The sequence below is a fragment of the Quercus robur genome, chromosome 7 (assembly GCF_932294415.1).
Source record: "Quercus robur chromosome 7, dhQueRobu3.1, whole genome shotgun sequence".
NCBI classification, from domain to species: Eukaryota; Viridiplantae; Streptophyta; class Magnoliopsida; order Fagales; family Fagaceae; genus Quercus; species Quercus robur.
Window position 1 is genome coordinate 40,423,774 of NC_065540.1, and position 24,603 is coordinate 40,448,376.

The window sequence follows — 24,603 nt, forward strand, 5'->3', positions numbered from 1 at the left end:
CTCATGTTCTAGTGTGTATGCATGAGTTTTTACGTAAACACACACACACACACATATATATGTGCTTGTGTGTGGTACTTTAACGTAATCCTCATTAAAGCCTGTGAGGAAACTTTTTTGTAGACTGATTTTCTTATTTTGGAGCAATGCGTTGTTTCTTTTTCTTCCAGGAACCAACTCGTCCGGCAGTTCCAATACTTCTGGCTGTTGGTGCGGTTCATCAGCATCTTATTCAGAATGGATTGCGAATGTCAGCTTCTATTGTTGCAGACACTGCACAATGCTTCAGCACTCATCAGTTTGCCTGTTTGGTTGGATTTGGTGCAAGGTCATTTTTCCCTTGTGAAAATTTGTAAATAATGGGTTTCTTTTTATTTGTTGAAAAAAATTAACAAATATTGTTTCTTGTTAATATTTTCTTAAAGCATTATTTTGTTTGGTCTGATACCAGTTACTCTAAAATGTTCTTAGATAAATTCACTTTCTGTGTGTTAGTTGCATTATCTTAGACAATTTCATAGATCCTTTATAGTTGACACCTTTGAAAAAAAATAGATCGTTTATAGCTGATCCCATTGTGGGAAGCAAAAAATTAATAATCAATATATATTATAATTTAATTATTGCAAATTTTTTTTTTTGACTGCTTTAACTTTTTTTTACTTACAAATGGGGAGGGGGATTTGAACACATAATCTCTCCATGGAGAGGAGCATACAATGCTACTGAGCCATGAGGCTCTTGGCATTTGTACTGCATACATAAAATAGAACAAAGTGTATTTCTGTAAATGTAGGAACAGTTTTTTATTACTTATAAAAAAAAAAAAGTAGGAATATTTTCTTGAAAGTAAAGCTATAAGTTGCAGGGACAAGATTACTTTCTGGAAATGTCTCAGTAGCTGATTAAATCCCTCTAACAGTGTAGAATATTGTAAAAATGCTTTAAATGTATATCAACTCCTGTTCCTGTTTTACATGCACGTTCGGTTGTGTTAATGCTTGTCAAGAATTCCCATAGTTCATTCATTAAAAACTTGACCAAACTGTCTTATGAAAAGATCTTAGAGGGTTCTACATCCCTCTGAATCAGAATCCTCTTCTTCATCTTGATTCCATTATTTAGGCTTGTTGATACTTTTACTTCTATTTTTTATCTTGAAAATGCTTAACACTATATCTCTTGAATTATTTTTTCAGTGCCATATGTCCATACTTGGCACTAGAAACATGCCGACAGTGGCGTCTGAGTAAGAAAACCGTAAATTTGATGAGGAATGGAAAGATGCCTACTGTAACAATTGAGCAGGCTCAAAAGAACTTTTGCAAGGTCAGTACATCAATATTAGAAGGAATATTTTAGGGATGAAAATATTTTGCTGTAATTTTCTAATGCAATTCATGTAATATTGTTCCCACAGCATGTGTTGGCCCAATTCAATCCAGGCATTTATGTCAAGTGCGTTAAAACTTGCCAATGGTCTTGTAGCCAAGTGGCACCTGGGTCTTTGTAACCACTGGTACTGGGGTTCTATCCCCCACACTTACCAAGCAAAAAAATAGGGACTTGCGTAGAAATATTTAGTTAATTATTTTGAATTGTTTATTAGATTGGTTCTTATGCTGTTTTTATAGTTGTTTTCTTATTTATTTTCATTGCTTATTTGATATTAAAGGAAAAATTTTAACATATTTGTCTAGATTTGTTAAGGGGAACTAGGTAGATCATTTTTATGTTCAATAAAAACAATTTAGTATAGCTGAAAGGCAATGCAATATGCAAACAAAACAAATTATTATGCTTTTATGTTTTAATGGTCACTCTTAAACTTACGTTTGGTATTAGAACATGGCATTCAGCTATAGCATTAATAATTAGTGCTTTGCAAGGAAAATTGTTTATTTGAGGTATTGCTTGAAAATTGGTTTCCTTATTATTATTTTTTTGATAAATAATGAAATTGTATTAATAAAAAATCCAGGTACACCAGGGGTGTACATGGATACAGTACATCAAATCTTAAATTTACAATGATCAAGCATTTCTAAAAAAATTGGTTTCCTTATGATGAAAGTTTAGATATAAATCATTAAACATGGCAAGCTTTACTTAAAAGGGAGGTATTTTCAAGGTATTTAAAGGCAAAAGGCTACCTTAACTAAAGGCCTTTTATAACCTGAGGCATGAGGCAACAAAATGGCACTAGCTGAATTAAATCGAAGCACCAAGTAATAAATATAGTTAATACATATAGAATTTACAAATCAATCAAATGGTTCTATTTCTCAATTTTCTTGACTTGCTCTTTTGGAACCTTCCTTTGGACCCAAGGTTGAAAAGATTGAGAAAAATTAGTCATTCACAACCATTGATAAAGGATTCATCAAAAAGTTAAGGATTAGTAATCCTTTTGAGAAATTTAATGGATTTGACATTATACATATGCCGGGAAGGTAATCAAAAAAGGAAAGAAGATGAGTTCCCTTTTCTTTTATAACTTAGGAGTTGTATGAGATGATAGTCTCATTCATGGTTTTGAATGAGAGAAAAAAGTGAGGAATCGTGGTGTGTGTGTGTGTTTGATCTGCTCCCTTACTATAAGCTATTGTCTGGTCCTCCCATTGATGTGTTTCCTTGGGAGTGCATTTGGTGTGCAAAGGTGCCTAAACGTGTTCTTTCTTTTTATGGACAATAGCTAGGGGTGGGATACTCACCATTGATAATGTAGAGAGGTCAGTTTGTGGTTAATAGGTGTTGCTCATGTTGTTGTGATGGGGAATCTGTGGATCATCTTCTGCTCCATTGTAAGGTTTCTTATGCTCTATGGAGTGCAGTTTTTGAGGCGTTTAGGATTCAGTGGGTAATGCCGAGAACGGTTAGCTCTCTTCTTTTTGCTTGGAGAAATTGGTTTGGAAAGCACCTGTCAACCATATGGAATATGGTCCCGACATGTTTAATGTGGTTAGTTTGGCAAGAATGTAATATTTGCACCTTTAAACACAATGAGAGACCCTTAGACCTCTTAAAATCTCTTCTCTTCAGCGCTTTGTTTCAGTGGGCTTGTATTTGGGGTTTTATGCATTGTGTTTCAATTTCTGAATTCTTACAATCTGTTAGCTTTAGTTCTTGAACTTGTATTTGTTTCTTGTTCAGAGTGTTCATTATCTTGAACATGATGTTCAATTTTTTCTATAAAAGTCTTATTAACTATCAAAAAAAAAGAAAAAGTGAGGAATCCTCTTTTCAACTCGTCTCTCCCACTCCAAAATCATATGTATCTAATGTATTGAAATGTTACAATCAATTGTTTTTGACATGTGTTGCGTGAAGATTAGGTCTAGCATTTAATTCCAAAATAGATTTAATATGGTTTAGGCTCTATTAATTACTTTAGAAATAGGTGTTACAACAAGCATCTAGAAATTAATTAATGTTTTACAAAAAGCCTTTGTAAATAATTAATCTAACAATAAGTTTACAACAAGCTTCTATAAATTAATAATGACATAGGTTTACAAGCTCCTGGAAAAAAAAAAGAACCAAAAAAAAAAAAAAAAGACTTAGGCTTTCACCTTAGCGCCTTTTTCATGGTTTAAGGTGATCGCCTTTCTTGCCTATGATCTAAAGGCGAGTGCATCATTAAAGTTGCCTGGCATGCCTTTGACTACCGTGCGTATTTCAAAAGAGGATCTATGAGTTTTTGGATGTACAAGGTTACCAAAGCAATCACACAATGTTGTGTGATTATGTTGGAAACCCGTTTATTGCCTGCATATTTTATATATATATTATATTGCAGATATTATACTACAATATATAATTTTATAACTTTGACCTCAAAATATATGGACTGGGAAGAGATATAGGAACATGAAGTTACATGTTTGCATGTGCCATGCATGCATGCACTCACGAACAGTTGTAGGTTAAAGAACAGAAGTGCAATGTAACAAAGACTGTATGTCTGGTATCTTTAGCTTGGATTTTTATGGAAAGTGTATTCATTATCTCTCTGTTTTACTTTTCTATAAAATTTCTGGGCATTGGGTCGTCTGATGATTCATTTTAGCGAGTTCTACCTTAAGAATTATCCACTTCTGGTTTATCTGTGGTTTCAATAGGAAAAAATGTTGCTCTATTCCATTGCTTTACTATTTTATACTGATTGCTTCTAATTATTTCAGGCTGTTAAATCCGGTCTTCTCAAAATTCTTTCCAAAATGGGAATCTCATTGCTTTCTAGGTATTAACTCTTTTTATTTTTTATTTATTTATTTCAGTTATATAAGTTGTGCCACAATAATTATTTGATTTACATGGTCCACATTGTTTGTTTTTTGTTTTAAATAGGTCAGTTTACAGCTGTGCTTTTTAAGTTCATAATTTATGTAGTCATGTTGGCAACTCCACTTACTAGTTTCTGGTCTTATAGTTATTGTGGTGCACAGATATTTGAGATTTATGGATTAGGGAAGGAGATTGTTGATCTTTCATTTTGTGGAAGTGTCTCAAAAATTGGTGGATTAACTTTTGATGAGGTAAGGAAAACTTAAATGAAGCCCTTGGTCTTGTGATTGAATATATTTTCCTTTATATTGGCTTTAGATAAAGGAATTCATATTTTATGGAAAATCTAAAATGATGGGGTTTATCGTTCCATTATTTAAACTCCCACCAAATATTAATTTCATTGTTTGGATATCATATAGAAAAGGAAATAACATTCATCAGCTCTATGAAATTCTTGTTGGTTTGGTATATGCCTATACCATATAGCTTATTTCTGGTGGCTTTATTTGCTTAAAAAAGAATTTGAACAAAAGTACAATTGTACCAAAAACAAGGGTGTGGCTTAAAAAAGAAGCAAAATAAGCAAAGTAAAAAACAAAGCCTAACAACAAATTTAAAAATAAAAAGTCAGTGAAAGAAATTCTAATTTTCATCTTCCAAATAAAGAATTCCCTCTGTAACTCACTACCATTGAATTGGGACTACTCCTGGTCATGGTTAACCCAAGCCTAAATCAACTACACAGATAAATAACCCCAGTAACCATGATTATCATTAACTGGCAAACACATTGGAAGAGAAGCTCTGGATGAGTTTGATGAATCAATTGAAGTGATATGTTGGCGAGAGAGCTTCAATGAGAACCACAATGAATATGACTGAGGCTATATAGCCACTGATGGTAACTTTCCAGAGTACTGGTTGGACTCGGTCAGCAGTGAGCTGATCAAGGTGGGAGGAGACAGAGCATCTGTAGAGGGCACACTGGGAGGAGTCAAAGGTGAACTTGTATGAACTGTAAAGTAACACTAAAGCAGTTCTGGGGTATTCAAGAATGATTTGTTTTCACGCTTAGATTGGATGTGGGCATGGAAAGGAGGTGGTGAGTGAGTAAGAGAGCAAAGCGAATTTGGAAAAAATGTCTATATAGGTGGAATTTTATAAATAGAAATTTGAGCCCTCAAATCCAGTCTAAAATTCTCCGTTGAAATTTAAAATTTCTTCCTCCTAACACACCCACACAAGAAACATTCTATGGCAGAAGTTTAAATTCTGTCAAATGCCTAAGAGCTGTTTATTAATTCTGAGCCCAAGCACATTGTTAGGATGTGCCCATTTTATAGGAATTTGGGATGAAGATTGTTAATTTTTGGCTATTTATTTGAGAAAATTCTTGAGAATTAAAATTTCCATGAACCTTTTGATTCCTATAAAACATGAGAGTTCTAACCCCCACTTTTTAGGTAGGAAACGTCAAGTGAATTCTATTTGTGAGAATAACCAATGTAACACTTAAATTCAACTTTTCAGGTGTTTTGTTATATAAAAATATCATCCATAGTGGTCAAATTATTAATTCTAAGCTACAATATGAGTATGTATAAGTTTTTTTTTGAAGCAGTTAGAATTTATAATTTTAAATATAGTGTTGTCTAAAATATGTTTTAAAATTCAAATTCTAAGCATTTGTAACAGCATAATGTGTAATTATTCTGGAAACTAACTCTTAAATGATTTTTACAACACTCATTAAAGATCTTGAAAAGGTGTTCTCTTCAGGAATAACATAGGAATTTGTAATTTGTGTGAAATGCATTTAATCCACTGTAAAGAGTCCTCACCTGTATCTTGAAAATCTTGATGACCAACACTAATGTGATAGTGCTGGCAGATGGTAACTTCTGGGGAAGAACTTAGAGGCATGTAAATTTTTAATTTCAATTACATTGACTTTGCATTTGAGAAATGACTGCACTGAGAACCACATATCCAGGAGGACTCAAATTCTCTTTGTTACGTGAGAACAGGGAAATAAGATTGTTGAATTGCCATGTCTTATTATAATTGCTTTCAGTTTGTGGGTATCATATTACTTTGACAAAGTTGTAACATCCAATTCCCGGAGTGTACAAGTTCTACGGATATGGTTATGTTTTGTTGTGACCTATAAAGTTTATCTGTTGTTTCTTCTCAATTGTAATAGTGTAGAGTTCAATTTAGTTGTAAGAGTAGTACTAATTTAATAATTGGGTATATCATTTGCTCTGCATAGAAGATTAAAGGATCCAGAATGACAAAATCCTAATGCAGCTGAGCTCAGTTTTTGATGAGAACTTATGTGAGTAGGATAAACAAATTATGAGCTTCTAACTTTAACTTTGGGACCAAGAAATCTAACAAATCATTTGCCTTTGGTGGCTTACACTATGTTCATACAGTCTTCCCAAACTTTAATCTCTTTTTTCCCCATGGTATAATAATGGTGCATCTTACTGTTGATGTTTATGTCAATTGATTATGTTTTCTGGAAATACTCCTTTTTTGCAGCTGGCTAGGGAGACTTTATCTTTTTGGGTGAAGGCATTCTCTGAGGATACAGCTAAAAGACTAGAAAATTTTGGGTTTATACAATTCAGACCAGGAGGTATCACATGTTTTTACTTTTATTTTTATTTTTATTTTGGTTGGGGTGGAGACATTTTTATGCAATGCAAGGACTAGCTACATAATTTATACAATTGGATCCTTTATTGAAAATTTCAGGAAATTATTGCTGCTAGAAGTGAATCAATATGTTGCTTTTAATTGAAATCCATACAAACTATTCCACTATTAGTTAGAATGATGCAATTTCATGTCTATATCTTTGAATATCTTTGAAAGCTGACAGCATGGGTTGTATTTGTTCATTATGCTTTTGCCTTACCTAGGAACGTCTTGAAAGTCTAACTGCTCTACTTTATTTTCTTTTAATTTTTTTAAGGGGAGTATCATGGAAACAACCCTGAGATGTCAAAATTACTCCATAAAGCTGTTCGCCAAAAGAGTGAAAGTGCGTTTTCAGTTTATCAGCAACATTTGGCTAACCGACCTGTTAATGTGAGTGCTGAAGTCATTTATTATTTTTCATCCTTTTCTGATATTTTACTAAAATTATTGAAAATCAACATTCTATTATCATATGAAGTTGACTTTAATCTCTTTTTTTGACTGTAGGTTCTTCGTGATCTTCTTGAGTTCAAAAGTGATCGCGCTCCCATTCCTGTGGGAAAGGTTGAGCCTGCTGTATCTATTGTGCTAAGGTTTTGCACTGGTGGGATGTCACTTGGAGCTATTTCAAGAGAAACTCATGAAGCCATTGCTATTGCTATGAATAGGTTAGGTGGAAAATCTAATTCCGGAGAAGGTGGTGAGGTAGTTTTCCCACTATTATAAGTTGATCCTACACTAGTGACTTCAAGTATATCACTTTAGGTCCTCTTTAGTTTCGTTCAGCCAAGTTGAAACAAGATTTGAAAATGATAATTATAATATACTTTGTTTGTTTTTGCATCCAGGATCCCATTCGCTGGAGACCACTTACTGATGTTTTTGATGGGTACTCGCCAACGCTTCCTCATCTCAAAGGTCTTCAAAATGGGGATACAGCTACAAGTGCTATCAAACAGGTCACTTCATTGAACTTTTTCTTTAAAATAACTTCATAGATTAACATGGTTTCTGCAATCTGACTATATAATTCAATTGTTAGCACTGTAGTCTACTATTTGCATAATTTTCCTTAATGGGAAGGTCATGATCTTTTCATCATATTCATGAGGCTATTCTTTCTTGAATTGATTAGAAGCAGCTTCCTACTATGTATTTAAATATAATCGATGCTTTACAAAACTTTGCTGTGTCATATTCAGGTTGCTTCAGGACGTTTTGGTGTCACTCCAATGTTCTTAGCCAATGCTGATCAATTAGAAATCAAAATCGCACAAGGTGCAAAGCCTGGTGAAGGTGGTCAATTGCCTGGGAAAAAAGTTAGTGCATATATTGCAAGGTTAAGAAATTCTAAACCTGGGGTTCCACTTATTTCTCCACCTCCTCACCACGACATCTATTCCATAGAAGATCTTGCCCAATTGATCTTTGACCTTCATCAGGTGATTATCTGCAGCATATCTAATCTTCAGATTTTCCTAGTAAGACAGAGGTACTAAACACTAATAGAAATGATAACTAATTTCTACTGATTGAATAGGTCAATCCTAAGGCTAAGGTGTCGGTAAAGCTAGTGGCAGAAGCAGGAATTGGCACTGTTGCTTCTGGGGTTGCAAAGGGTAATGCTGATGTTATACAGGTAGATTATCCGTTATCATATTTATGTTTTGAGCAATGAAACTATCTTAAATGTCTGTGGTATCATTTCTCTATTCTTTGCCCTATTATCAAAATATCATAATCTCAATAATTTGTGTACCTGTAAAAATATGAATCTTTATAGATCATTTTTTGGGGAACATAATGTTATATATTTTGCATCTTAGATGATATCTGGTGCTCCATTGCATTTTTAAATAATGTTCTTGATCTAATTATTTGTGGACTGCCAAGGGTCACTAGTAGCTAAAGATTGCGTCTACAACCCTTAAAACTCTCAGTGCAACATAAGCATTTTGATATTTTACCGATTACTCTTAATTTGCTTGGCAGATATCAGGGCATGATGGTGGAACTGGAGCCAGCCCTATAAGTTCCATCAAGCATGCTGGTGGTCCCTGGGAACTTGGACTTACAGAGACACACCAGGTTATTATTTGACATATATGAGCTAAATGGTGGAAGTCGCTTGTTTTGATTCTCTTTGGACAGACTGTATTTACTATTTGATTTATGATGATTTTTTACAGACACTTATTGAAAATGGTCTAAGGGAAAGGGTCATTCTCAGAGTTGATGGTGGCTTTAAAAGTGGAGTTGATGTCCTAACAGCTGCAGCTATGGGTGCTGATGAATATGGGTTTGGTTCTGTGGCAATGATTGCTACTGGTTGTGTGATGGCCCGAATTTGCCACACAAATAATTGTCCTGTTGGCGTTGCCAGTCAGGTAATAAGGCTGATTTGTTAGTTCATGTTTTTATTTCTTGTGCTCTTTTCCAGCAAATGTGGGAGTACTTTTCTTTTCCCCACTATTTAAAATTCATTTTACTTCAGAGAGAAGAACTGCGTGCTCGGTTCCCTGGTGTGCCTGGTGATCTTGTCAACTTCTTTTTATATGTTGCTGAGGAGGTAATCCGTTTGCTTTTTTTTTTTTTTTTTTCCTGATGGGATTTGTCTTCAAATTTTATGGTCCTTGATTTGATCTGTTCTTTACTTTGAATTTTCTCCCAACTGTTTTGACCATACTTTGGGTTAAAGCCCTTCGAGGTTCATTTTCTTATAGGTTAATCAACTATTTACTTATTTTGGCCAGGTAAGAGGCATGTTGGCACAACTGGGATATGAGAAGTTGGATGATATTATTGGTAGGACAGATTTATTAAGACCACGAGATATCTCTCTAATGAAAACCCAACATCTTGATCTCAGTTACATTCTATCAGTACGTATTTATCTTATATTCTTATCATGTGTAATTGCTTTAATACATGCCTATTTTATTTCTTATATTTGAATGCCTTCTCTTTTATTTCCAGAATGTTGGGTTACCAAAATGGAGTAGTACTGAAATCAGGAATCAAGATGTTCATACTAATGGTCCTGTTCTGGATGATATTTTACTAGCAGATCCAGAGGTAATGGCTCTTGATAATTCGGGGTAGTTGCTACAGAATGCAGTTAGCATTGACATTGATATTAATGCTTCTTCGGTTTAGGTTGAATTTTATTGACTAGTGTTAGAGAATTAGAGAGAGAATATTATATGGGTATGTACAATGTGCTGTATAAGTGGTACTGCCCTGTGGCTAAAATCTCTTTTGTTTACGTCCTAATCTCTTTTGCTGTCAATCTTAACTAGCGCCTATATTATCATGATGTAAAGAATGCATTTCTACATGGTCATTTGCTCAAGGAAGTATAGCTACCAATTGTGTTTTTGCTCATGTGAAGTGTTCGGGCCATGTCTGCAAGTTGAAGAAAGTATTATAAGGTCTCAAGCAGTTACTAAGAGCATGGTTTTAGGAAAATTTTCTGAAATTGTCATAAAATTTGGTGTCCATCGTTGTCAGACATATCATTCAGTATTCCACTTACACAATGATATTGTTTATGAGTACGATATAATATTTACTAGAAATGGCTATGAAGACATTACTAGATTGAAACTATCTTTACCACACTACTTTCACACTAACGATCTTGGCATACTTCAATATTTCTTGGAAATTGAAGTTGCAAGGTATAGGTAAGGCATCAATTTAAGAGATTGGATTGTTGGGTTTTGTCTTGTTGACACTCCTATGGATTCTGTTAGAATCATAGTTAAATAATTAAATTCACTATTTCTTAAAAGCTTAAGCTTTTAGGATGGTTGGTAATTTATCATGGTATTAGGTGGTTATAAGTTCTAACCCTATGTCCACTCTACCTCTCATTTAAGAAGTTAAAAATTCCCATCTGCTGGGTCCCATTCACTAAGTGGAGCTTGGGTACACATGTTTGGAGGAGTGCTAAAATCATGGTTAAATGTTTAAATTCACCATATCCTAAGTCCTAACAGCCTTTGCTTTCGGGACTACTGTTGATTCATCATATTCAAATCAGAAACTCAATAGAGTCATAAAAATTTAGAGATAAAGGAGACCTTTTTTTGGATCCTAACTGATAATGTCAATTCGTTAGGAAGCTCAACTATGTCTCTATCATGAGTACAGAAACCTCATATGTCGTTAGTGTGGTAAGCCGGTTCCTAGAAGCCCGAAGACTCTCACATTGGGATGCTTATATTTGGACTGTTAGATATCTGAATAGGGCCCCAATTTGTCATATTGTTTAAAAAGAATAGTCAATCTCAAGGTGGCAGGTTTCGTTGATGCAAATTGGGTAGGATGTCCATCAGAGGGTATTGTACATTTTTATAATGAAATCTTGTAACATGGAAAAGTAAAAAGAAAAATGTAGTTGCTCAGTTGAGTGTGGAAGTATAATACCAGCCAATGGCACATACTACTTGAGTTGACTTGGAAGCCAGTTTGAAATCATTTGTTGAAGTTGATGGCTGATTCTTATTTTATCTTCATTGTTATTATTATTATTTTTGGGAGGGGCCACGCGCGCAGGGGGGGGGGGGGTGGTGGAGTTGTGTAGAAGAGCTTGATGGATGTTAATTCTGAGGACATGAGATAAAAATGTCATATTGGTCAATGCTACTTTATCTGCAAGCATTTATTCTGTGCATTGCTACCTATACCCACTATATAATAAGATATCATGTATGTTTGTGCAGATATCAGATGCAATTGATAATGAAAAGGTGATCCATAAGAATGTAAAGATTTACAATGTTGATCGTGCTGCTTGTGGACGCATAGCGGGGGTAATTGCAAAGAAGTATGGTGACACTGGTTTTGCTGGGCAGTTGAACATAACGTAAGCTCTGGGTTTGACATAGCAATTGTTAATAAATGAAAGGATCTATATGGTGATGTTCCTTTCATTCTAATGCTGGCTAATCAGTATTTTTCAATATATTCAGATTCGTGGGGAGTGCTGGGCAGTCATTTGCATGCTTTTTGACACCTGGAATGAATATTCGGCTAATAGGAGAGTCCAATGACTATGTGGGAAAGGTTTGTTGACCAAATCTTTGCATGCTTGAGAAGTTGAAGATTTTACTTGAACCTTGATAGAGTAACGTGATTGAGTTATTATATTAAAAGATGACTAGTTCAAGAATTTTGCAATGTTATGTTTTAATTGAGTTTTGGGTTAAGTAGGCTGTGTAGACTCAGGTTGATAATTCTTTAATTGTCCAGGCGCATTAGATGTTCATTAAATTGTGTTTTGCCAAAGCAGTTTTGTTCTTACCCTTCTTTTTTCTTGAAAGGTTTGCTTATAATGAAACTAAGAGTATCAAGTTGAACTATTTTAACTTGGGCTGTTTTTCTATAATAAACCCAATTGGCCATATCAAGGACTTGGTATTTCATATGTATTCCTACTGTCAATTTCTGATGTGGGAATATAAATGTTTCAAGGGTATTGCCGGAGGTGAGTTGGTTGTAGTTCCGGTTGATAACACTGGGTTCTGCCCTGAGGATGCAACTATTGTTGGGAATACTTGCCTGTATGGGGCAACAGGTGGTCAAGTCTTTGTCAGAGGAAAAGCTGGGGAACGATTTGCTGTTAGAAACTCACTTGCTGAAGCAGTGGTTGAGGGCACTGGAGACCATTGTTGTGAGTACATGACGGGTGGTTGCGTGGTTGTACTTGGAAAGTGAGTGATGCCTCATAACATTTTTTACCCTTATGGTGAAGAAAATTGAAGAGAAAGGAATTTGAACCACTTCTATCTTTTACTTGTGACAGAGTGGGTAGAAATGTAGCTGCTGGAATGACTGGTGGTTTGGCATACATTCTTGATGAGGACAACGCTCTCCTCCCCAAGGTATGTGCTTTTTCATTGCAGTACTTTGTGGAACTTTATGCAGTTGGAAACATGTCAACTTTCTCTTTTTCTTCCTTAAGTTTTTTTCCCTTCTGCTGCTAATTGTTCACTATCACCTTACTTCATTATCTATGTGCTAGGTCAGTTGTTCAGTATTGTGACAATTTAGAATTGGCCCCAAGGGAAAACAAAATGGTCTGTTGACAGTTGTATTTAAACCTTGTTAAATATATTGGGTTTATGTTGATGTAATGGCCTAAGAGGCCCAGTTATGTTGTAAGCCCATGTAGGGCTAACCCTAGCTTCTAGTATCTATATATACCCTGTTAAGGGTTCATTGTAATCATTGACTTGAGCATATAGTAAAGATGTAGTTGCTAGGGCTTTATCTCGTGGATGTAAGTCGTCAGGCCAAACAACGTAATCCTTCGCGTTTTTCTCTCATTCTTGCTTCTGCTTCTCTATATTATTTTATTCTCGTCCTTAAGAATCCTAATAAAAAAGGTTATAATTAAGAATGAGATTTGGAGTTGCAAAAAATTTGTTCCTATCTATTCCCTTTCCAGCTGCTTCAACTGGCCTTCCCTGTAGCAGCATTGTATTCTTGTAACTTAGTTGTTTAATGTACTTTTTAAAGTGAATCTGACGTTATAATTAATTTATGGTATATAAAAAGTTTGTTAGCTTTACATTGCCTGGAGAAGTTGTAGATGCATTGCATGGCATATATTAATGCTGGAAAATGAAATAGATGCATTACATGACATTATTATTAATATAGTTACTATTTTTTTTCCTAATTACATGGGATGCATATAAATGGAGATTATCTATACTACTATTTAAGGGGCTTCCCCTGTTTGGATTCCACATTTTTCATGCCTAAAATACCCTCATCATACCCACTTACAAGTTTTCAACTACTGGGGATAGATATGTAAATTAAAACTCCTATGTTTAAGTAGAGACAAAACTAAATGACAATTCCGTAAAAATGCAAGTTTTAATAATTCTTCTCTGTTTTCTCCTTGGTGTTTATATTTGTTTTTCATTATCTATCAAAAAAATATGATTATACTATGAGCTGTGTGAGGATGGACAGGAACACCTCATTTGACTTTGTCTTTGGTATTGTCATAGAATCACTAGACAGTCAGTGACTAATTAAATCCCCATCTCTTGGTCAATTTAACCAAGGGGCTGATGCATACATGTTATTTCTATAAATTCCCCCCCGTTTTTCTACTCTAATCATTAGCATTGTTTCACTGGCGTTTCATGGGAGCTAGTGCATATCATTTTCTCAACTGATGCTCTTTTGCTCTCCTTCTGTATACTAATTATCTAATCATGTGAACTTCGAAATCATATCTTGTAAAATGTTGACAGGTAAATAAAGAAATTGTCAAGATCCAAAGAGTGACTGCGACTGTGGGGCAGATGCAGCTGAAGAACCTTATTGAAGCCCATGTTGTAAGTGCACATAATGACCTGCATAAGCATGCATGCACCCTCATGACATGCCACCAAGGCACACCTTAAACAGAAAAAGTTCGAATATTTTCCTACCTTTAGCATTTTGCCTGAGCCGATGCTGGATTATGTCGATACACAACTAGCACGTCAAACTTTACTATTCAAACTTTTTTTAAAAATATTTTAATTTTAATTTTTTTTTTTATCAATTTTTGGTGAAGGAAAAAACTGGGAGCAGTAAAGGTTCTGCTATTCTGAAGGAGTGGGACACATATCTACCACTGTTTTGGCAGCTGGTTCCACCTAGTGAAGAAGACACCCCAGAAGCTTGTGCAGATTATGAGAAAACAGGTGCTGGGCAGGTCACTTTGCAATCTGCTTAGGATAATGATTCAAAAGTACCCTGAGACCAGCACTGAAATCACATAAACTGCTTCCCAATCTGTACAGTCATATACACGGGAGATGGGTTATTAAGTTAAATACTACTGCTACTTAAAAAGGATTTGAATGCTTTAGTGCCGAGGGTGGAAAAAAAAGTTTTAATCAAAGATTGGCAGTGCATTGCCTGAAGTTGGAGACCGTTATCTGTACATTGAAAAGCATACACATTTGGTCACATAAAATTTGTATAGTGATTGTGTCAGACATTGTAAATTCAAGCTCAGACTTTTCCAATCTTTCAAAGCAGTGTCATGGCCTGCTATTGCTAGTCATTCCTCTTTAGTTTAATTAAAATCTGGTTGAGCTTTCTTCAGATATTTATTTTTTGTTACCATGTAAAAAGTTTCATTCAAAAGAGCATCATAGTATAGAAATGTCTAATCTTGCTTCTTACTATACCGACCATGCACATGTTGTAGTTACATAATCTAATTTATTGTTTAGGACTCAAATAGTTTGATAAATGAAATTAAAAAAACGATTCTTGGTTGTTGATTAATTATTTTTTGATACATCAATAGTCAGGGATGGGGAGATTTGAATCCTGAATATTTTTATTAGAAACACCAAGAGATATTAATCAAGTTGAATTACAAGACTATTGGAATTTGTGGATGAATTGTTGGTCACTGCTAAGGCTCTCAAGCACCGTACAACTGTGAAGCAGTCAAACAATAGCATACATCAAATAATTAATTATTGTTATCAGTTTTTGGGTTAAAATAAAAAAGGGTTACGGCTGTTTTCCAATTTAGCTTTTCATTTGACAAGTACGTATCCTTCCTATCTTATCTAGAAATGAATTTTCTTTTAAATCAGGTGCCCTGAGGATCACAATTTCAGTATTAGTGCCTTATCATGATCCATATCCAAAAACCAATACGGGTCCCATCACATTCTGTCATCTTTCCAAAATGTAGACCGGTAGAAAAATATCATGTTTGGGAGCATGGCAATATGGTTCCCATTGAAGGAATTCGCTAGGGAGCAGACTTCACATTCTCATCTTTGGCTTGAAATTCACACCCTGAAAAAGAAATTTGTTTAAAGATTTTAATTAGACGGTAAAATCTTTTCCAATGAAAATAAGATATATGATTATCCTGCCTTTATTAAGAAGCAAAGTCTAACCCTACTTTGTGGGCCTGCAGTCCAAGAGACCCTTTCAATGGACAAGAAAATAAAAATGGTTCCTGTTGAACTTGTCCAAATCTTTGGCTTCGATTTCTACACTTTCTTAATAGGGCTAAACATATAAATTGGTAAAAAGGATAACGCTTCCTAGTGTTTAATGGTCAGGAAAAAAAAGTATTGAGATCCTTATAAGTTTAGTCTTTCTGTTCCTATCTAGACCGCACATCATCTAGATGGGCGGCTAAGAGTGGCGGTTGTACTTGGTTTAACCGAACTAATTGTGCATTTGGACAAGTCAAATTTTGATTATTCACATAATTCTTCGTCCTTTGTACTTCTAAAAAATAGTCTTTTTTTTTTTTTTGTTGAGAAATTTCTAAGAAATAGTCTTGAACCTTCAAAACACATGCATTTTACCCAAACATTTATCGTCATTTCAATTATGAAGGGTTCCATTGTTCAATCCGTGTTTGGTACATCCACACCCAACAACTATTATCCCAATTTTCCAACCTGCTAATCGACTTGAATATGACGGCGTACGTAATTTATACACGTGAGAATTAATTTAGATGGTAAATTAATCCAAAGACAGCTAAGGAAAAAAAAAAAAATTAAAAAAAATTTAAATAAAATCATATACTTTTACAAAGGTGATTTTCAAATCATAAACCTGTTACATATGAAGTCATTAACGTAAAAGACAAATCAAATAATGTCATGTGACTTCAAATGAAATGATATTCATAAATTGTTGATGTTGTCACAATCACGCATCCCTTCGTTCAAACATTTTCTATTAATGATATTACTGTTAATGAGTTATAATTTGAATTGAAATGATTATTCTTTTGAAAGTGTTGGATTTATTTGAAAGTCTTGAAAGTGAATGATTTATTTTCAAATCAGTCAAATTATATGTGTAAACTGTTACTATTTAACTAAGTTATAATTATTACCAAAGAAGAATGTGAAATTTAGGAGGAAAGGAGAACAATTATTCTTCACAAAGAAGGACCCAATCACAAATTCCAATATCAATAATGTAAAAATTCTTTTTAGAAGAATGTGTGAATGCAGTGAAGGTCGAATGGGAGATGCACCATACAATGAAAAGGCCCTTTTGTCAACTACTATAAAGCATAACTAGGAAGGATGGATTCCTCTTTGTCCACAAGAATAGGAGACTGGTTTAAATTGCTTCTCAGTAGGTCCAAATGAGCTACCCCACCAAGCAGTTTCATGGTCCAAAGTCCAAACCAATGCAATGCACTTAGTCACTTGCAACAATTAGACATGTCAATCGGACTCTTCTGAAATTTGAGTCCACTCTCTTTTAGCAGAGGTGACAGTAAAACTAACCTTAATACTGAGAGACTATATGCTTCAAATAATTTTTATTTTTTTTGTATCATACTGTTCTCCACAAGCTAGACAGGTGCGTATACTAATGCTGGTATTTCAATCTTGGTTTGGCTACATTTAAAAATTTCAAGTTTTTCTAAGTTGCTAAAAAAAGAAAATGGCATTTCAATTTTCAATCTCAACTACCATTCTCTTTTGTGTTTCTTTCTCCTTGAGCACATCAATCCCAAGTTCCACTTCCACCGGTGGAGAGGAAAGGTGAGAGAGACTGAGGGATTGACTTGGTCAAGTTTGGGTTGACTTGATTGAGCCCTGCGATGGTAGTGAGAGTGAGATAGTGTGGCGACCATGGAGAGAGATAGAGCTCAAAGAGGGCGTAACCAATGATTCTATAAGGGAATAGAGAGAGGTTAAAAGGAAGAATTAAATTATTATTATTACTTTTTGAGCGAAATAAGGATAAATATATATATATATACATACATATATATTAAAAATGAACCTTGTATATGTACCACCCAAAATTCAAGTATCACTTGATATTTAGCAAAACAGACCAGAATATAAATCGGGATGGATCATGGGATTATTTGTATTGAATAACCAATGCAAAATATTTTAATTGATTCGATTTCGAATGGAACAAGTTGAAGTTGATAATTTCATTTTGTTGTGGTTATATTTAAATATGATATAAATTAATATGCTAACATGTTTATTTTGGTCAAATGCATGGGTAAACAGTAATCTAGATCCTTGTCAAAGTGGATCTTAAGTAAAAAAACAGAAAAGAAAACTCAAACCTCCATATAATTCCTTTATTCATTTGGGAAGACTATGTTTCACAACCAGAAGATTCTCTAAAGTCGCTCCTTTGGCTAGACTTATTTTACAGTTTAATTTATTTATTTGATTAGTTAACCTTTATAATCTTCACTTCTTAACTTTGGTACATATATATATATATATGTTTTTTTATTTTTTTTATTTTTATTATTATTTATATATATATAAATAAGGTTTATTATTATTGTGGAGGCCAGTTAATTAGGAAGTATTGTTAAAGCAGTATTAACTGGGCCTATGACCCTATTCGAGGGCATTAGACCATCCGAGGAGGCCTAAATAAGGTTATGAGGAGAATAGGATAAAGAGAGGAGTAGAGACAAAGTGAGATGAGTCCAATAAGCGTCTGAGGACAAAAGCCTTCTCGGCAACATGTGTCCGAGGTAAACTTGAGTGCCATATCATCACGGACTTACTTCGGAGTTACATCACAACTAAGAGGGGGGGGGGGGGACCTTGGACCAAGGATAAGAAAAGAAAGGTAAACAAATATCTCCAAAAGCTGCTACCTCTGCATTAAATGCCTCTCAACCAACTTTCTAGCCGCATTAATGTGAAAGTGATGTCTGAATAGTGATCAAGCAGCCTTACAACTACTGGTTGATGGTTCTGGGAGGTACTGGATGGGACAAGAAGGAATCCCTCAAATCTAACCTACATGTGTGTGGTAAGGATGACACCAAGATTGTAGTATATAACATGGAAAGATGTATTGAGAAGGGAGAGGAAAAAATTGAGGATAAGGACTGGGACTCTTGTACAATTTGGATTATTGAACAAAACCATATATACAAATGGCTGAATCTGTTCCGAGGATAGATTTTTTAATCTTACTTGTGTAAAACCGTCTTGAACCGTTAAATCTAATCGTTTTTCTTTTGGGATAGATCTAGTTCTTCCATCCACACTCTACAAATTTATTGTTTAGGCCGTTAGAGTTTGAACCCAATCCGATTTTGGGACCAATCAAATTTCAGTCCTTACAATTATTATTATTATTCAATAATTGTCAACTAATAGAACTACAAGACTCTTAGCTTATATCAATAAGTTTAGGGAAATACTAACTGATGTGCTTATGGCAATAGGTTTTTTTTTTTTTTTTTTTTTTTTTTTTTTTGAGAATGAAAACTACCACTTTTATAAAATTAGCCAGGTTTGGCAAAGAGTACATCAATTAAGTGTGGTGGAACACCCTCCATCCACACTGACAAACTTTTGACATTTCTTGCATGTCTAGTTAGGTTATGGGTTATTTTATTTCCACTTCTACAGACATGGGAAAAGGCAATACAATTACTTGAAACTAGCGTGGATTTTGCTGACTCAAGAAGATGGCCAAACGAAGAGAAAAAGGCTTCCTTGCTTCGGAGGGAGTTAATCATGACTTCCGAGTCTCCTTCAAGTATAAATTCTACAATACCCAGTTCTTGTGCAAAGGCCATCGTGCTTATGGCAATAGTTAATAATCATTTTAAAGAAAATTTTTATAGGAAAAGAAAAAAAAAACAATTAATGTTTTGACAACTTTTTCCATTTTCCATAAAAGTAGTGTTAAAATTTTCTTAAAATAAATTACTAATTACTGCCCTAAGAACACCCATTAACATGACCCATAAGTTTATACCATTAAAAACAAGCTCTACCAAAAGCAGCCTCTATATCATTATTAAGGGACAAAGAAGCCTCTACATCCATGTACACACAACCAAATGATTTGGGCTTTTTGACCAGAAAATCAACTGCATTTCCAAAATGATCACATTTAGCCACTACTTTTCTAAAGTCACTCCTTTGGCTAGGCTTATTTTACAGTTTAATTTATTTATTTGATTAGTTAACCTTTTAAATCTTCACTTCTTAACTTTGGTACATATATATATGCTTTTTTTTTATTTATTATTATATATAAATAAGGTTATTATTATTATTCAATAATTGTCAACTAATAGAACTACAAGACTCTTAGCTTATATCAATAAATTTAGAGAAATACTAATAGATGCGCTTAGGGCAATAGTTAATAATCCATTTAAAGAAAGTTTTTATAGGAAAAGAAAAAAAATTAATATTTTGACAGCTTTTTTCCATTTTCCATAAAAGTGGTGTTAAAACTTTCTTAAAATAAATTGTTAACCATTGCTCTAAGAACACCCGTTAACATGACTTATAAGTTTATACCAATAAAAACAAGCTCTACCAAAAGCAGCCTCTATATCATTATTAAGGGACAAAGAAGCCTCTACATCCATGTACACACAACCAAATGATTTGGACTTTTTGACCAGAAAATCAACTGCATTTCCAAAATGCTCACATTTAGCCACTACTTTTTTACTTTCTCTACCACCACCAAAGGTCCTGCCTAACTTATAGGCAGGCAGATCCATTTTGGATAATGCCTTAAAGAAAAAGGCAAGGGAATTAAAAATGAAAAAGCCAAATACACATGAAACTGGTTGGTCATATGTAAAATAAGCGGATGCCCCAACGCAACAAAAAACACAAAAACTAATGTAATCAAGGTATCTTGAATAGTGGGTTTTTGAAAGTGTCTTTTGCTGTTGAGTAAGAGATTTGAATTCAAATTGTATTAAAATATAAAAGAAAAAAGTTGATTAGTGTTTTAATTTAATAATAAAAATCAATCATCATAAACTGAACATTATAAATTAAAATTGTGTATATATATATATATATATAATAGGACTTGGTTTAAGTTCAATGTATCTAATGCAATGGATCTGGTCAAATAGTAATGTGTCCAAAAGTAGACATATATAACGAATCTAGTATCTGATCTTATAAAATAAAAGCCTGAGTATTAAATAGTAATAGTGTGAAGGTGTAAGAGCTAGAACCTATAAGCTCTACTAGTGCCAAACCGCTGGCTTATTAGGCCATTAGCTGTACAAACAGCCATGAAAACCGCCGAAAGCTAGTAGTGGACTGTTTGTTTTGATCCAGATTCATCTGTATCTATCGCCCATGGTAATTTCTTATTATTATTACTCATTACTTACCCCTCTTCTCTTTATACCATCTTGAAAAGTAAAAACATGCCCCAAAAAAGCCAAATTTTTTATTACCATAACTTCTTCAACACATTTTGTCCTTTATATGACAGTCTGTAAGTGGTAAAGAAAAAAAAGGTTCATTTAAAAATAATGGTTCTTCAGTCACAATTTATCACTTAAAATAATTGTAATAGAATATGTTTTGTCACAACTCTTTTAAATGACAGCCTGTAAGTAGCCAAAAAAAAAAATTATATAAAAATAATAGTTTGTCAGTCACAGTCTGCCACTTAAAATAATGGTAATAAAGTGGATAAAATATGTTACTTAAAATAATTATAACAAAGGGTGTGAAATATGTTGTACCGGTCTTAAAAATATTAAATAAAAAATCTACAGTTTCAGTGATCACCATTTTATGACCAAGACCATGACCGACACGTGTGTAAGCTCCTGTCGGCTTAAGGAAACAAATGCAAACCAAAATTTCCTATATATAAAGGCTGCTTCCTCGTTCTCTCCGTCCTTTGACTTCGTTTCTTCTCTAACTGTAGTTGTATTTGTATCTGTCTTTCTTATTTTTCATTTCCCTTGTTTATTGAAATTTTCAACATAATCACCCCTAGATTCGCGCTTTAATTCTGTATTGTGAAGCTGCCTGATGAGTACTATTCAAAATAATAAAAAGTGTGACTTTTACATAGGACTACTAGTTTATTACTCAGGTCATGACAACAGTCTCTGTGAAAAATGGCATTTCTTGGTTCTTACCTATCTCTCCCAAAATGGATCTCTACGAAAGCTCACAGGTCTAGATTCTACCCTACAAAAGGACTTTTTTTTTTTTTTTTTTTCCTTGCTTAGTAACCCAACAAAAGGATTATTTATTATCCACTACCCTGGGTTGAGAGGCAGTTTTCTATTGCGCAAAAAAGGGAAAAAATCATGACTTAAAATACACTTTTGATCCTTAAAATTAGGGCTATTTTGAGTTTTAATTATTTTTTTTATTTTAACCATTTGTGTTAGTTTTATGCCATAATTAAACATTAAGAACATTTGACAGTCAGATTCCTAACAAAAATAGAAGATATATAGGATGATGGATATGAAAAACAAAATCAAACATGAAATGCCTAAATTGAAACTTAAGAGATTGAAAACAAAATTTCAAGATTCAAAAATCATGGTATATTGTTGATTGAGGAATATTCCTCAATTGATCACCAAGATACACAAAATGACAGGATTAATTAATTAAGGTTGTTCATCACCACCAGCTCCAGCTGCATGCGTAGGTCAGGAATTGAAGAGACTATTAAAATGGGATTCATTATATCTGGTGGGTGATTCTAAATTGTAATTTTAAATAAAAGGTAGATTGTATAATACAAGTAGCAGTGTTTTAAACTTTAAAGTACTGTCACCGCATGCCTCTTCCAGGGGTATAGCCGTGTGGCCTTGCACGTCACTCTAAGCTAAAAAAATGGTGGATCCTACTCCCCATATCCCCCACAAAAAAATATTACTTTGTCTTCATTCCATTTTCATGATCACAATAACCATATATAGTAAATAATTATACTGATTTTGTTTCTCTGCTATCTACTACTTCACATATCAATATTTCCTTTTATGTTAAAAATGTAAGCATTCATGCATCAACAGTAAATATGTGTGCAAAATATAAAATGTGAATTAATGAGAGTGAAAAAATATTTTTCCATAGCAATTTATAATTATCTCTTCTAAATTAAAAGAAATAAAAATTACTATAAGTTAATTCAAAAGAAAAAAAAAAAAAAAAACTACCGACATTTAAGAAAGCTGAACATTTCAAAAAGTAAAAAAAAGAAAAGAAAAGAATAATGCTAAATTCCCATACATTTCTAGGAGCAATGGATCCAGAGAGAAAGACAAAAAAGTTGCAGAATGAGAGAGAATGTTACAAAGTTGATCCCATCTTTCATACATCCAAGCAGGTGTTGAAATTGGAATCAAATAGAAGGGTCAAAAATATCTGGCACTTGTGTAGGAGTTAAAGCCAAGGCAACTAGAAGAGACATAATCAAAACCGGCACAAACAAAAGCATCAGCGGCGGCGGAGGCAGTGGTGGCAACACCAGTGGTAGAACCAGAAGCGAAATAGTCAGAACAACCATGACAGTGAGGAATCTCACGCTGAAGTTATTGCTGAACATATATGTATGAGTATATCAATCTTGGCCCAAAACCCAATAATAATCTATAACCATAGAAACAATCATGCATCGTAGAAATCGTCCTCTTCCATTGGCCCAATAGCATGGCAAGCAAGACAAATATAAACAAAAATGGGAAAAGAATAAATCTTTTGCTTGTTTGTTCTAAGCTAAGTCTAAAAAATTTAGAGAAGTGGGTAATGGGAGGGGTGTATGGGACTAGCAAGCTATAGATGGGTGAGAATTGAATATAAATGAAAAATTTAGAGACTTTGAAAATGACTATTGGGTTTGTTGGTACAGAGGGTAGAGAATCAGTCTGAGAAGGAATTAGAGGAAGAAAGGTAGAGAGAAAGAGAAGACCAGTTGTGGAAGCAGTGGGGGTTACGAGTCATCGTCAATAAACGCTGGCTCTTACCCTTTTCTTTCTTTCTCATCTACTAGTAATATTTGTCCTTGTTCAACCAACCACAACGTACACGTATCTTTTGAGTAATGGATCTATGAATAGTGGTGTTTTTAATGCCCTACCAATGAATGCCTTTTGAAGTAATTGTTTAGAAAAATCAAAACGCTACTCTCAGCAGTCTACCATAACTTTTAATTACTATACAATTTTCCACAATTTAGTGCACATTATTCCACCATTATTATATGTTGCATCTTGGGATGAGCTGTTTGTCACTCTTACATAGGTTATAATTTTTTTTTATCTACCATTCACAATCAGCCATATACTATATTATAATTAGCTTGTAATTCAATGCATAAACATGGATACACATTTAAAGATATATAATAAGATGTATAATATAATTTAAATACTATTAATAATCATTTTTATATTTTGTTAATTCTTTAAAAAATTTTGTAAAAATATTATTAGATATAAAATGTAAATTGTTCATTTAAAAAAAAAATTTATTGTGAAGCTTTTTTTTTTTTTTACGATTCATTTATTCTAGTCTCTTTGGTTTTTAATACTACTTATGATTATTATTATTTTTTTCTAATTTTTAATAAGATAGAACGTGTGTTGATTTTTATTTTATTTATTTTTTGAGAAACATGTGGTGATTTTTATTGAGTATATGTAATTGCTTTATTTTATTTTATTTTAAATTTTATAGGTTATTAATATTAGATTATTTGTATTTTGCACTCATTAACTCACTTGACACAAAAATTAAAAAACTTAAGTAGACATATGGCACATGTTTAAGTGAATAATTA

At 33.7% G+C, this 24,603-nt stretch overlaps 1 protein-coding gene across 2 annotated transcripts in view; it reads left to right on the plus strand.

The window, feature by feature from the left end:
* Nucleotides 1-15,120, plus strand: part of LOC126693437 (ferredoxin-dependent glutamate synthase, chloroplastic) — a 30,696-nt gene extending 15,576 nt beyond the window's left edge. For both annotated transcript variants that reach the window (XM_050389391.1, XM_050389392.1), the window contains 21 exons: nucleotides 171-328; nucleotides 1,200-1,329; nucleotides 4,185-4,243; nucleotides 4,433-4,538; nucleotides 6,838-6,934; nucleotides 7,274-7,389; nucleotides 7,507-7,704; nucleotides 7,848-7,958; nucleotides 8,202-8,441; nucleotides 8,540-8,638; nucleotides 8,992-9,087; nucleotides 9,189-9,386; nucleotides 9,494-9,568; nucleotides 9,753-9,881; nucleotides 9,976-10,074; nucleotides 11,727-11,869; nucleotides 11,976-12,069; nucleotides 12,478-12,716; nucleotides 12,809-12,887; nucleotides 14,277-14,360; nucleotides 14,585-15,120. In XM_050389391.1, the coding sequence (XP_050245348.1) occupies nucleotides 171-328; nucleotides 1,200-1,329; nucleotides 4,185-4,243; nucleotides 4,433-4,538; nucleotides 6,838-6,934; nucleotides 7,274-7,389; nucleotides 7,507-7,704; nucleotides 7,848-7,958; nucleotides 8,202-8,441; nucleotides 8,540-8,638; nucleotides 8,992-9,087; nucleotides 9,189-9,386; nucleotides 9,494-9,568; nucleotides 9,753-9,881; nucleotides 9,976-10,074; nucleotides 11,727-11,869; nucleotides 11,976-12,069; nucleotides 12,478-12,716; nucleotides 12,809-12,887; nucleotides 14,277-14,360; nucleotides 14,585-14,746 (2,712 nt within the window). In that variant the 3' untranslated portion in view covers nucleotides 14,747-15,120. The remainder of the gene's footprint in view (nucleotides 1-170; nucleotides 329-1,199; nucleotides 1,330-4,184; nucleotides 4,244-4,432; nucleotides 4,539-6,837; nucleotides 6,935-7,273; nucleotides 7,390-7,506; nucleotides 7,705-7,847; nucleotides 7,959-8,201; nucleotides 8,442-8,539; nucleotides 8,639-8,991; nucleotides 9,088-9,188; nucleotides 9,387-9,493; nucleotides 9,569-9,752; nucleotides 9,882-9,975; nucleotides 10,075-11,726; nucleotides 11,870-11,975; nucleotides 12,070-12,477; nucleotides 12,717-12,808; nucleotides 12,888-14,276; nucleotides 14,361-14,584) is intronic.
* The last annotated feature ends 9,483 nt before the right edge of the window (nucleotides 15,121-24,603 follow it).